The sequence below is a fragment of the Octodon degus genome, unplaced genomic scaffold (assembly GCF_000260255.1).
Source record: "Octodon degus isolate 3935 unplaced genomic scaffold, OctDeg1.0 scaffold00044, whole genome shotgun sequence".
Classification (NCBI taxonomy): Eukaryota; Metazoa; Chordata; class Mammalia; order Rodentia; family Octodontidae; genus Octodon; species Octodon degus.
Window position 1 is genome coordinate 15017116 of NW_004524620.1, and position 14982 is coordinate 15032097.

General features: G+C 39.5%; 1 protein-coding gene across 6 annotated transcripts in view; it reads left to right on the forward strand.

Moving 5' to 3' along the window:
* Positions 1-14982, forward strand: part of Focad (focadhesin) — a 379256-nt gene that overhangs the window by 322267 nt on the left and 42007 nt on the right. For all 6 annotated transcript variants that reach the window (XM_004631729.2, XM_023715838.1, XM_023715836.1 and 3 more), the window contains 3 exons: positions 5491-5580; positions 12262-12409; positions 14264-14383. In XM_004631729.2, coding sequence (XP_004631786.1) covers positions 5491-5580; positions 12262-12409; positions 14264-14383 — 358 coding nt within the window. The remainder of the gene's footprint in view (positions 1-5490; positions 5581-12261; positions 12410-14263; positions 14384-14982) is intronic.

The window sequence follows — 14982 nt, forward strand, 5'->3', positions numbered from 1 at the left end:
AGCTCCTTCTGGTGTCACTCAGAAGTCTGTTCTCTCCACCGTGTCTCAGGTTTAGCCTCCCGAAGGAGCCCTGCCCAGAACACTAAGCCGGGACATGACTTTTATGTGTCCTCCTGGACGGGCATAGTCCTCTTTGTCTCATCTGACCCAGAGATGGGGTATGTGTCCTTTTTCTAAAATGACTTCCCTGTCTTCAGCATTAATAAAACGCTCATTTTCTAAGAACTTCACTTAGTTGGAACGGTCTATAAAGTTTTCCTAATTTTACATGCCTCTAAAAAGGAAAGTACGAAGAAGTGGGAAAATTAGGAGTAAAGTTAAAGCAGGGAAACTGAAACAGAGCAGGCCTGACATTCCCTCTAGCATGTAGAGGGGGATCAGAACCAGTCTATCCTAGTGAAACCTGTCCTCCAAATCTTTAAGAACGGTTGCTGACCTAATGTCATTTAACTGGCAAAAGGAGTCCCGTGTTTCATATACAAGCATGTATATTTTTGAGTCCGAGCTAGCTAAAAGTCCCATTTTACAGAAGCTTACATAAAATCCACTAGGAGGCTTACTAATGTTATTCTTTCTAGCGCTATTGTCTAAATTCAAGCAAGGAATACCAGCACATTTAGGAATACCAGTTCAAATGTAACATATACAAGTGCAAAATAGTTATAAAATGTCCGATTAAAGAAATATAAACTTGTAACATTTTCGTATTTTAACTTAGATTTACCGACATTTTGACCAACATTTTACCAACAATATAAGAGACAAAACAGAAGCAATTGTAAGCAATTTTAACAGTACTATGTGAAGCAAAACTGCATGAGGCAAAGCATGATCAATTATGAGCAATGGGCAAAGACATATTAACATTTGAAGCATAAAAATTTGTTACCTAAGCAAGTCCCAATTCAGAATTTATGAAAGAAAAGCAAACTCATACCTCCATCCAATGATCTTGGTGGGAAACTCCAAAATGATACAGGGAGAAAAACTGGTCTTGGGTGGGTGACCTCCAAACCATATAGGGAACCTCCAAAGGACATAGAGAAAAACAATCTCCCAACCTGACCTGCATGAGTTCGTGTTCCCTAAAACTGAAGAATAAATTTTAGGAACAAACAGAGGTTATGAGCAGAATATATTTATTGAGAGAAAGAAAGCTCCTGTCCGAGAGAGGGACAGGATGGGGGCCCGAGCGGGTAGTTCCCCCCATCCTAGTTGTTTTTAAGAGATATTTTCTTACCTTTTCTCTAGCTGCACCAGCATCTTCAAGATGTGGAACTCTTCCTTTGCTTTCACTCAGACGGTTTTGCAGGCTTGTGATGGAGATTTTAAGTTCCTTTACATCTCTTTGACTCTGCTTCATGCAATGTATTTCTTTCCTGTATTGCTCATTCAAAGATTCCATCATTTTTCTAATCTTTTTTTTTTTAATCAATGTCTTCTTCAGATGCAGTTATTAATTCTTTTATTGCAGAGTGTTTTTCAGATTGGGTTTCCTCTATATGTTTATGTGGTTGATTCTTTACTTCAGATGCTATCAATTCAGAGATTTCTTTTTTCATTTCAGAAATTAATTCTGCTCTGAGTTCCTCTATACCTTTCTGCTGTTGTTTATTTACCTCCGACAGTATTAATTCATGCATTTCATCTGAGCTAGTGTCCTCTGCACTTGTTCTGGGTGGGCATTGGTTTTCCTCCATACGTTTCTGTATTTGATTCATTATTTCACATGCTATGAATTCAGATATCTCTTTTTTTTTTGTTCCCAAACATCATTCTGCTCTGAGTTCCTCTATATCTTTCTGGTGTTGTTTCTTTATTCCGACGCTATTGATTCGTACATTTCAGCTGAGCTCGCATCCTCTGCACCTCTGTGTGGGCTTGAGGCCTGAGATTGCATGTTGCTGCTCGTCTTTATCATTTCGTGTAGCACTACCTCTAACCTTTGGTGTAGAGCTTTGGTGCAGCTATAACCTTAGCACCTAATGAAATTCAGGTACTGATATACCAAGTTCTAGTTCATATAATTGTGTCTGGCTTGGGTCTGGCTACTATGCTCAGCTCCTTCCTGCTATTGCCCTTGGAGGTGAGCCTGCTGTGCCCCTCTTGCAAGATGTTCTGCTCTTGGATTAGCTGTGTGGTTTTGACCCTAGTCTCACTATAGGGACTTCAGCTGCAGAGTTTCACCCCAGGCCTGTATGCCAGGCCGGGGCTGGGTCTGGAGGGTTATGTGGGGGGCAGGAGAGCACAGAAACTCTCCCACACACTCACTGGGCCTGGGCTTTGGTGGGTCTAGAGGGCTCCCAAGAGCGTGGTGGAAGTTCTCACTTACAGGATGGGCTTGGGCTGGCTCTTGAGGGCCAGGGGAGGTCTGGGGAATGTGGAGAAAGGTCTCTCTCTCATGGCGGGCCTGAGCTTGGTCCGGTGGGTGCAGGACAGCGCAGCTCTCCCACACACTCACAGAGCCTGGGGTTATGTGGATATGGAAACAGGCAGATTACTGTGAGCCCAATCTAGTAGTGAGAACCTAGACACCCTATAGACCCTTCCCTAAAATACAAAATAATCAGGAGCAGCAGCAGCAGCATCTAATCTTATGCTGCAATAAGTAAAGAAAAGCCCTGGGTCCTCCCATTTGTATAGAATGAAAATAATTGCTCATCTTTTATGGATTTCACTGTAGAATGGGAGAAAATGATTGAGGTATTCCTTGTACTCAAAAATTGTTGGAATCACATTGTTACCTGAGCCCTGCGCATGTTAAGTTTTAAATATTGCTTTTATCTTGTAACCTGGCTATATTTAATAATCCTTAAAAGAGTCTTAATCTTTTCTGTGTGCTTTGTTAAGTTTGATTGTTCATTTTTGGAATGTTAGGTTTACCCTTTGAATGCAGCTAACGAAGTATCAAAGACTGGTGGAAAATTCCGCTAAGTGGGACAGTTTGCTTGTGTATTAATCTATTTTAGTTTGGTTGTTCATATTGTTTCTTCTTTATTTTATAACAGACTTTAGAATGTTATATATCCAGATTGGTTTCAGTGTAATCCTACATAATAAATATTTGCTTATCATAAATATTTTGGTACTAGTGCTTGGAATGCAGTTTCATTTTCCTGCATTGAAAATAAGATAGCAGAGAGGCATCCTGTTGTGATATTATCTGTCCCTAAACCTCCCTCTTTGGCAGAAATTAGCACTTTGAAGCAAAAACTGGTGGTGGTGGATAAACTGGATGATGACATGTTATTTTTAGATTACAGTTTGAAACTAGTGGTTAAGGTTACATCTGTAATATATATCACTTCACACAAGCACTGGTACATGAAACTTTTATGAGAATTGCTATTGATCTGGAGAAATAGTACATTTCAGATGATCATTTTCAGCTCCTGGAAACATCTGTCAGATAATTGGGATGACTGGCTTAGTCTCTGTAATCATAAATGAACATGCCCAGAATATTCATTTTGTTCTGTTTGCCAGCATTAATACATGTAGGATTGGTTCTAGGCATACCATAAAACTGCCTTTTGTGTGGGAAATAGATTGATATGTATCTCATGTATATGGTAGAACATAAAGTAGTTTTAAAGATTTAAAACTTGAAAGGACCCCCCCCCCCCCCCCCCGCACACACAGTCCTTGCTGCTCTGATACCAATGACAGTCCCTTCACCATCTGTGTTCAGGCTCCTTTGGTGGCAACATGTTTTATAGCTAAAAATGATCTGTGGCAGTTTAATTTCTAGGCATCTCATTTCATCCTCTCCTGGCTCCCTTCTTCATTGACTTGGGATGAGATGCTGCTGGTATTAAGGCCAATAAACTTCTACTTGTGGTTAATTTAATCATGTTGCCTGCACAACTCTGCAATGATGTCCCTCCCCACTTGTCTGTGGTCCCTCTCATTGCTTACCTTTGGTTCCTTTTATCTTACTTGACTTCATACTTGCGGAAAGTCCCTGGCAATGACACCAGGTAGCTTCCTCTCAGCACCCCAGAATAACTGCAGATTTTAGCCTCTAATGCTTCTAATCTTTAACAGCATCTTTATTCTTAGGGCCTGAATATTAATATTATACACTAACATTATTATTTATGGCTCCCTCTGTTCCAAGTTTTTGAGCCATGGAATCTGAAACACTTGCCTTTCTGTACTGATGGATGTTTTTACTAGATAATTATAGTCATTGGGTAATGACATTTTTGGAGAAAGCTGCTTTTCTTTCTTTCTTTCTTTTTTTTTTTTTTTTTAAAGTAAAAGTGTTTTGAAGGCTATTAGCTGAGTAGCTTATAAAATCAAATAAGTGGCCTAGAATGACTTCTTCATTACAGTAGGATTAGGTCAAAATATTGGTTCTCAGAGAATGAAAAATCACTTTGTGAAAAGAGAATTATGACAATCAGTGCATTGTTTTTCCTCACTGAAGCTTATTTTTAAAAGCCTCCTGAATTTCAATTCCAATCTGAGACTTATTTAGAAAATACATTATTTCAAGTTTCTTGTCTCTATCATAACCCCCAAAAGTTATAACTATGATCTCATTAGCATTTTCAGTATACTGTATTTTGCTAACAAAGAAAAATTATAATAGGATTTGTATAAAACTCTTAAATCTGTGTGTGTGTGTGTGTGTGTGTGTGTGTGTGTGTGTGTGTCTCATTGCAGCCTATAATCCTTCATCTTGGGCAGCATTACACTTATAAGGCTATATAAGTGTAGCCTTAGTTTGAGAGGCTGTTTAAAGTGCTGTCTGGTTGCTTGGTGTTCTTGGGGCTGGTGCTCTCCCCCGCTTGCCGAGGGGTGGCAGTATGAGTGCGGAGACATAGGGAGCCTGAGTAAAGGAGTGTCAGTGGTGAGGAGCACAACTCTTCCTGGAAGAACAGCCCTGGACCTGCCTTTCATCTTTACGCCACTGTACAGTTTCTCCCAAAGACAGTTACAAAACCCACATAAATTATTATATAAAAACAGAAAAATGTACAGCTGGAATAGCTTTCCTCTTTAAAATATATAAGTAAAGGAACAACTTAAAATAGCTACAGTTGCGGCATTAAATCAGAAATAACAACCTTTGTAAGAAAGAGATTTGAAATGATTGTTGACCATATCAACTTAATAGGTTATTAAATATTCTGTAGTAAATCACTTTTGCTTTGTTAGAAAACTTTGGAATTTTGACTTTGGTTTTTAGTTTTCAGTGATTTAAAATTTTAATATGTAGGAAAAAAATCAAAAGTAGGAGCTTTAGAGTTTATTGGTTTATAAGTGTTTATACTATTCTGAAACTTAGTTAATGAATGTGACTCAGATTTCTGATCTACAAAGTAGGCATATATGAACCACTGAAATTATTATTACTTTTAACTTTTTGAAAAAGAAATGCTGGCATTTTTGCACAGAACACTGAGAACAAAGTATTTTATATTAGATACTTTGAACTGTTGAATATTTATAACTCATTTTTCCTTCTTGGTCCTTATGCAGTGATATATCTGGCCAACAGATGAACCTTCTTCTGATGAAGTCTTTGGATACCCTGGAAAATTGCTGCTTTGACACTAGTCTTGAATATAAGTATGTTGTTTTCATTTCTTTTCTAACAGACATTTAGAGATTGGTTCCTACTCTCACATAAATCTTGCATGCTGCAGTGAAATACTTGCAGATCTTGAATGTTTTTGTGGAAAGGTTTCAGCAGTAGCTTTTTAAAGCCTCTAATTAAAGCTTACTTACTTTTTTCTTTCTGTGTGTGTGTTTTTTTTTTTTTTTTTTTTTTTTTTTTTTTAAGGGAAGAGTGTACAGGGTGGTCAGGGTCTCACTACTAGATCGGACTCGTAGTGAGTTTACAGCTTCCCAAGTGCTGGGATTACAGGCTTGTGCCACCAGGCCTAGTCTCAATTGCTGTCTCAGCATGCCCCAGGGGTGGGGCTGGCACAGCAGATCCTGGGATCAGATCCCCAGCCCCTGCACCTGCTTGCAGGTGCTTTAATCCACTGAGCTATTCGGCTGGCCCAAAGCTTACTTATGTTAAAAGCCATGTTTTGGCAATAGTTTTCTGAACTATAAAGTAGCAACTATGATTTGATGGCTTAGTCTTTATATTATTAAGGCCTTGGTATTTTCATGTGAGGCATGTATCTGGGAACCTGGGCATGCCTTAACCTTTCAAAAAATCTGCTGCAGTCATTTAAATTGATCGTGCTAAGAAGAACCTTTGATGATTTTTGTTTTTCTATGAAATTCATTGATTAAAAGATGAAAATGGAAACAAGCTTTTGCTATACAAGGGGTTCTTATCAGTAATGGGCCATTCCCTCCCCCGTCTCATGCTTTTTAAAGATTTTGTCTGTTAAACTAAGTATGATAGCTTTTTTTTTTCCTCATTCTGGTATTGAAAAATACAAAAATGAAGATGAATAATCAGAATAAAGTATCAAAATGCTCAGTTAGGTAGACATCTAATGTTTTAGTTAGCCTATATTTGTGGAGGTGAATATATGATTTTGTTAGGCTTTCTGAAATATTGAGCCCATCACAGATTTACATTGTGCCTTTTTGAATTTTTGCACTTTGGACCTCAGGATTGAGTTTTTTAAAGTAAACTTTCTAGGAAACACAATAGATTATAAGCATTAATATACTAATTTACTCATCTTTTGTGTAATGGGCAGTGTTAAAACTGTGAGTTAAGTCAGTGTTTGTATTTCTGGCCTCCACATTTATACCATCTAGTCTGTTCAGGTCAGGTTAACAAAGAATAAATGAAATGATAAAGTAGCTATATGTACAAATGATTTCATCATGAGTTCATAATGTCAAATGTCCGCTTAGTAGGTAGTGGGTCTGGGTTCCTCACCGTAGATAGACTATGATTGTCAAGGAGCCATTGACCCAGTTTACCAAGAAACAGTTTTATGAATCAAATTATATTTCATGAGGTGGGGTGTGAGTGTGAAAGTGTTCAATGACATTGTAGAAGTCTCTGGAATATATAAAACTGTTAATGGGAGGGAGGGGAACACATCACTGTTATTTGGGTCAACTAAATTGTTCAGTATTTAAGCCTAGTGCATGCCCTGAAATTGTTGCCTTTTACAACCAAGGAGTAAGCTGTTTTCTTTTTGGTGACATTGTTTACCTGTAGCTCTCCCTGTCTCTCTCATTCTCATTCCTCCTGCTGGCCCCTCACACAGGATATTCATGTAGCTTAGGATACTATAAAGTTGGGAGGAAATTGCATTTAAGATGTGGTAAACTTTCAACCAATTAGAAAAATTAGGGATGACTTTCACATATTATCCCCACTGGTTCTCAAGGAAGTTGTTTGAATATTAGGAGGAATGTGGGATAACTTAGGCACAGTATACGTATCATGCACTTAAAACGTCACTAAGCATGTCTAACCCTAAAATACATTGGTAAGATTATTTCTTTGTTGTTCTTTCTGGATTCTTGCCTTCTTAATGAATAGTTAGTTATGATTGGGAAAGGGAAAGGTGGATCTGGACAAGGAACTAGTCCTGCAGAGGAAAGCAGAGTAGGGTCATCTTCAGAAATAGCTGTTCCTTTATAGCAGCGCTTATCTATCAGAACCCCATTAGGAGCTCACTACCTGCCAGGAGCCCTTCATATATTCTCTCCAAATCTTTGTTACTCCTACAGGTAATGGAGTCTTTAGTATTTTCTTCTTCCCTGATAGTCTGTGATTGTCAGTCCTGTGTATGTAATTCTTCTGTCTGGTTTCGCACTCAACTGACACTTAGCGCCAGACTGAGCTAGGCATTTTTTATATGTTTCTTATTTAATTAAGTCTTCCTCAGGATGTAATTATAAAGCTAAAACAAAAATCACCTCCTCTTTGTTTTATAGTGATGCTGATAGACTTTTTTTAAAAAATGTATTTAGTAGAGGGTCTGCAGGCTCTCTCTACACAGATTGGACTCATAGTGATCCTCCAGTTTTCAGCCTCCCAAGCATTGGGATTATAGGCACGCACCACCATTCCCAATCTCAGTCGCTGGCTCAGTGTGCCCTGGGAACAGGGCCAGCACAGCACACTGGGGATCGAACCTCGGTCCCTGTAACTGCCTAAGCAGGCGCTTTAATCTGCTGATCTATCTGGCTGGCCCAGATAGATTTTAGAGATTTTTTTTTTTCAAGTCTATTTATTTGGTATAGGCTTTCACGATGAAGTCAAGACTCATAGTGATCCTCCTGTCACAGCCTCCTCAGTGCTGTTATAGGTGTGCATCACCACGCCTGGTCTTGGTGGCTGGTTTTGCAATACTGGGAATCTAACCTGGGTTCTTGAGCTTGCCAGGCAGGTACTTACACAGCTGAGGTGTTTCCCCAACCCCTAAGATAGACTTTTTCAAGATCACATGCTTGCTAAGTGGTAAGCTGGAAAGGATACTAGGTCATCTGACTTCAAAACCATTCTTCCTTCTCTCGGATAGTACAATGTGAAAAGCACATCGAATTGCAAATAGGCAATCTGGCACCTGAGGGTGAGATTCCCTTCCCCACTCCCCAAACGAAAAAATTCTTTTTTCATAGTTTTCTAACTGTTCCCAGTCCTAAATGCCTAGTCATGGCATTAAAATATTCCTGTCTAAGGAGATTGCAGGAGTCAAGGGTAACCTTCCTCTAATGAAACAGGGGAAGCATTAGTAGGAAGTGGTTTATAGAGTCAAGTGATAAAATTCACCCCGAACAAATTCACCACGCTTCCCTGCTTTAAAGGAGTTTTCCCTGCTGAAAGCAGAGCGCCTGGCTGCCACACTGTGCCTGCCGCATGACTGGCGGCTTGCTGCCATCTAGTGTCCTGTTACTGTGCCGTTGCTGTCCTTGTAGCCCTGCCTTGTCATTCTGTCCTTCCTTAAAGGAGGTTTGGATAATTACTATCAAACTTTTACAAATATAGTAGCATTTGTATGGTGCCCTGTAAAGGGCAAATGTTAATTATTATTAAAACTAATCATGAAATGGCCTTGCTAGGTTTTCTAACAATAAACCAGGGTATTTAGTTAGTCTAGAAAAATTTATCATTGCATCTCAGTTGATACAAAACCACAAATATTACAGTTACATACCTTTTCAAGGTTTCTCTTTGCTGGTAATATTTTAATATACTATGAATAGGAATTCAAATAAATAATGACATTATAGAATACAGAATTTTAAAACTCAGATTTTCTTAGCCATTTGTTAGCATTCTCCTAGAACATTTATGTTAGCAATTTCAAAGTTGGACTTCATGCTTAATATTGGTATTTGTTTTTATTTCTACTTGTCTGAGACATAAAAATAACTCCTTTTCATTTTTAATGGACAGAAATAAGTGAATGCTTCTCTGAAACCAGTTATTCTTGGTTTGGAGATGGCAAACATACCTTTATACCTAGAATGAGGTCAACATGTGAACTAATAGAAATGGTGCCACACTCACCTGGGGAAATCTCTTAAGACTTAGGGCAAATACCTTAAAATGTAGATTTTTAAAACCTAAGGAATAAAGCTTTAGGAATACCTTTGAGGGCCATACTAGACCACTGAGAAAAAGTAGCAGGAAACTATTAAGAAAGTCAGTTGATGCATATAGTCTGGCAGATTTATTTTGGTACTGACACATACATTCAGGGCACGTATATTTGATAATTAAGTTATATATTCATGTGCTGCAGCATTCAGCCATCACTTTAGCCATGAATACATTCATAACCTCATCTAATAATAATCATTTCTGTGAAAATGTTTAGGTACATGTGGGAGATAAATTGTCTTTTCCTAAGCCTTTGTACGTGCATATCTTGGGATGCTAAAGAAAGAACCTTCTGTCCAGGGGACAGAGATTTTTGTGAGTCTAGGATAACTTGAAAAGCAGGATATAGACATTTGCCTATTTGTTGAGAAGCTGAGCCCAAATTCTCGCTGCAGTTAGCTTCACGGCAAATCCTTTTTTCACACAAATACAGCCCATCTTTTTCAGTTGGCAAGAAATACTTTTTTCTTGATTGAATCTTAGATATGCTTTTTGAATTTTCCCACTCAGCATTATGGTTTGCCTACAACTGAAGACTAAGTATTAGGGTGTGTGTGTGTGTGTGTGTGTGTGTGTGTTCGTGTGTGTTCACTTTTGTTTCTTCCCTGTAGAGATTCTGCCGATTTTAAACTTCCATACAGTTCTCTATATAAGGTCAGTTCCTGAACATTCAGTAAACTTGAGTTGAACACCTATACACATCAAACTGTACCAGGTGCCACGGCTTCCGCAGCTAGGAGCAGCACAGAAGGCGTCCGCGCTCATGGAGTCTGCGGGCGCCACGGCTCCCGCAGCTAGGAGCAGCACAGAAGGCGTCCGCGCTCATGGAGTTTGCATGCTAGGCAGAAACAGAAACCAAACAATATCCCAAAGTATCCTCATTAGAATTTACAAGATGGTAGAAAGTAAATTCAGACAGAGTGATGAGGCAGAGTGTTGAAGAGGTTTCCTCTTGGGCCATGTAAGGTGTCCCTAAGAAAGTCACTTGTGGAATCTTAAGCATGAGTAGCAATTACATAGTCAGAAGTAGGGCAACAGTCAAAACTGTCAAAGTATTAATCAGTTTGTGTCTAATTATATCTTTGGATAAATTCTTTCAAATTTTTGTCTGCATAAATATGGAACGATAGCTTAGGGGGGAAAAAAAACTTCCCTGTAGATTCTAAATTAAAATGAAGGCTTTAAATATGTACCAATCAGAAAGAGTCTTTCTTCCTTTGGAAATTAGGTTTGTTTTAAAAGCATGCAGTGGTCAAAGGTTAATGTTGATTTTGCTGATTGGAAATCCAGTGTGCTAGCTGAGCTTGTTAAGTTCATGTAAGCTGTAATAGCAGTTGCGCCTGACTGGTGAAGGATGATTACAGCAGCAGCTTCTTTACAAAGGATTTTTCATGCCAGATTGTTATGCAATAAAAACTAAAAGTAAAAAAATGAGCCCCTTAATACATGTTGCCTTCTCATAAGCTTCATGCAGGCCGCAGAGATGATTATTAGGCATGGCAGGTGGAACAGAAGGCTGGGAACCACAAGTGCCCTGTTCAAGTCATGCTCTGCGCAAAACTCTATGTGAGTTTTGAGCAGTGCTAATGGCTGACCATCCTTTTGGGCCTCTACCGTCAAATGTGAATGGACCTTTTACACAGAAGTGCTGGGGAAGGCTAGTAATACATACATAAAATGATAGGAGGGATCCTGATTCCAGCCAAGGGTATAGATACCATTTAAGAGAAAAATTACATAATGTACAGGCTTTGGAAGAAGCTATAGGGGAAATGCCCTGAGATATATCTTCTTAAGCAGCAGACACTATAAGGGGAGGCAAGCCAAAGCAGAGCCTGGATGATTTCAGAGTAGGGGCTGGGGGTAGGTGGGTCAGAAGAACTCAGCATTTCTTCCAGTTATAAAGGAACAGTGATGGCAAAACCTTTTTTTGAAAGAAGTAATAAATTGCCACAGGCAATCATCTTATCATACCAATTTAAAGTTTTGTAAGGGAACAATTCTTTTCTTCAAATGGTATGTATTCTTTTAGGAGAATTGGGACACAAAGCCCCAGATTCAATTGAATTGTCACATGGGGTAACTTTTGACAAGCCTGTCATTTGTCCATTTTCTCTTCTGACCCAGTGGTACTCTGAAAGATCAGAGGGGACGGAAGGATTAATGTCATTGTGCACAGATGAATACACAGTTTCTTTAGGAAAGAAATTCCCCTTGTTGGAGTTGACCAGGAAACTTGAAGCACTCAGCAGTAGCTCCTAATCGTGCCTTGTGTTCATCTGCCCGGTTATTAGTCAGATGCCATCTTCAGTTCATATCTTGAAATGTATCTTTCTCTTTCCATTTGCAGACAATCATAGCATACTCAACATAGGTAGATGCAGAGTTTGGGAGCCTTTCTGCCAAGGCAGAAACAGAGCTGTTGTTTGCCTCCTCTTTTCATCATAGCATTTTAGTCAGGCCATCTCATGTTTTTGTTTTGTGCAGTGAGTGGGGAACACTACCTGGGCCTTGGGTACTTATTTCAATATACAATTTTTCTGGTGAGGGGAGAGATGGGTGTGCATGTCATGAATCCTGAGGCACAGTTATAGGGAAACTAGAATCCTGCCTTCTGACTTCAATTTCAGAGCACTGTGAACTCCTGTGGTAATTGAAGAGCAACTTTGTGGCTTTCTTGTAATTCTAACACCTTGTCTCTTTTGGCATCCAAGCACGGGCTGTGTACTAGGAGTTGGACTCATTCTGTCTCTCATGAGCCACAGCAGCCACACAGAGTCGCGGGTCCACGTGGCAGCATCACTGCGGAAGCTGTCTGCATACCTTGACGACAGTGGGAGCCAGAGCAGGACCTTTCAGGAGGTAGGAGGTGAAGGTTGTAGTTTTCTTCCTTTTACTATCTTTTGTTTTCTTCTTGCTGCTTATTTTCTACTTGTTTTTGGGTAACCCTTTAAATTAAATTCTTCTATTTCAGCTTTTTTTTTTTAATTTCAGCTTTGATAAAGAGAAAATATGAGTGGTGAGCAACTTATATTAAATCTTGAGGTTTTCACATTGTGTGGCTATATAAATTAACTTCGATTTAAATGTGGCATATGAGATAAGGTCATTTAGCAAGTACAGAAAACCCAGGTCAGCATCACTGGAAAGCTCTTTGTAAGAGGAGCTGCAGTTTCTGGAAGATGGTAAATGGAAATTTTTAGAACAGTGCCCAAACCAAATGTAACTTCAAAAAAACAAGAATAAGCTTAAAATTACTGCAGATCAAAAGAGATTTGTTTTTTGCTTTTTCAACTGCCCACTAGCATGAGAAACTGTTAAGGAAGTTCCCCTTATCACACAATATAGCACAAAAGCTTGGAGAACTGGAGTACACGGGATATAGTCTGTGAGTGTTAAGTGTGTTTAGGTGGAATGCTAGGCCCTTGTGATGCCTGCCCCTGTTGTGCCCAGGTGAAGCTAAGCTGCCCGAGCTGCCCTGGGAGGAGCTGGGGGTGACCTTGTGGCCTGGCCAGATTCTCCCCCTCATTAGAGCAGATTCTGTTTTATCCCAGCCTGCCCACCAGCTATTGAGTGCATAATGGCTGCTGTGTTTTCCTGCTCAGCTTGTCTGCTCTCAGCAGTAGGATTTGTTGAATTGGTGAATTTCTTAGGGGCACAGAGGGTGAAGTTTTGTTCTAAGACATGCACCACATTTCCATTTTTAAAGCAGTTCAGAGCATGATTTAAGAGTACATATTTTTCAAGCCAAAGGAGAAAAATCTTGTGACCAAAGAGCAGTTTGGTTAATTCGAGGAAGCAAGGCTTTTGTGACTGACACCATCTGTCTGCTTTGAAGGTTTGATTGATAAGACCTTAAACAAGCAGGCTTTTTTCTTCTTTCTGTGTTGTCATCCCTTTTTCTACCTTGAAAACTGCTTCCATTTTTCATACACCAACCCTCCCGAGGAGCTGAATTTTCCATTTTAACGTAATAGCTTTCTTATAAGCAAAGGTTTATCGTGAAAATTAAGATAACAAGGAGGGGATGATGAATCTTTGATTTGCAGAAATCGAGACTGAGGTTGAGTGACTTGCTCAAAGTTACTTAGCTGATAAATGATCAAGTGGAAAAACTGCCAAGATTGTTTTTTATTTATATACTTATTGATTTCTTTGTTCATTCATCTACTTCCTTACTAATTTTTCACAGCAGTGCTGTAAGATAGCTAACGCCATCCCCATCTTACACAGTTTAACACCTGGATGTGTTCCTATTGTAGTCGTGCTGCACCACTTTCCTGGGACATTTTGGCATAGCTGCAGTTCACGTCTTAGAACTTCCTCTCCTGTGTGGCCTTGTACGGGTGTGTGGCAGTCATTTGCATCCACTGCAGGTGAAGATCTGCCTGCCTCCTGCTGGTGTGACAGATGCTGTGGTCTGGCACGATGTGTTGAGGAAACTTTCTGGCCTAGGGACTGAAGAGCTGGGTTTGAATCCTGTTTGTGTCTGCCAGCTATTTGTAACTGGCTCTCGAGGTCTCACTTAGATAATGATACCCCTCAGGACCTTCTAATTAAATATATTAACAAAATATTCCCAGCCTATGATAAATGTATTTGAATGCATTTCTTATCCCAGGGTGAAGTCTGGCAAAATATCAGTATCAACAAAGTCCACTTCTTTGATTTTTTGCCTCATGCAAAAAACATTTTCTGCTGTAACTTCCTCCTCAGGTCCTTGCCTACACCCTTAGCTGTATATGCGCGTCTGCGTTCAGCACTGGCGTTATTGAGGCTGCGGAAGCTGAAGAGGTCATGAACAAGCTTCGGCTGTTGGCAGAGAGCAGCCAGCAGGTTGGAAGATGTGCCTTGTTTTCGCTGTGGGTCTCATGCTACTGCTAAATCCTGCTTCTGGCTTGCTCCATGTTAGGCTAAGTGGGGTGTCTTTCGTGTCTAGAACCAAACAGCTTCTAGCTACTCTCTTCTCTCACTGCTGTAGCCAAGAGTCTGTCACACATTTGTGTGTGTGTGTGTGTGTGTGTGTGTGTGTGTGTGTCTTTCTTTATCCCTTATCATCTATAGAGATTTCTTTTCTTTGGGAGTGTATTGATAGACTTTTTGCCCTCTCCAGTGATTGCTCTATATTTACAAAATTTTAAGATATATGTCTAAGGACAATAAATGTTATGTGAAGCTGGCAACAAAAATTTATAAAATTATGGACACATAAACAAGTCTTATAACATCAAACTTCAGGAAATTCAAGGCAGAAAATTTCTGCCTATACTGAATCTGCACAGGAAAATGTAAATATCTATAAATGAAATATTCTTAAAATGATTTTTCTGAAATACTGTTCAGGGCTGGAGAGATGGCTCAGTGGTCTAAAGCACCTACTTAGAACAAGCTTAGCAAAGCATCAGGGACCATGGTTCAATCCCCCAGCACCACAT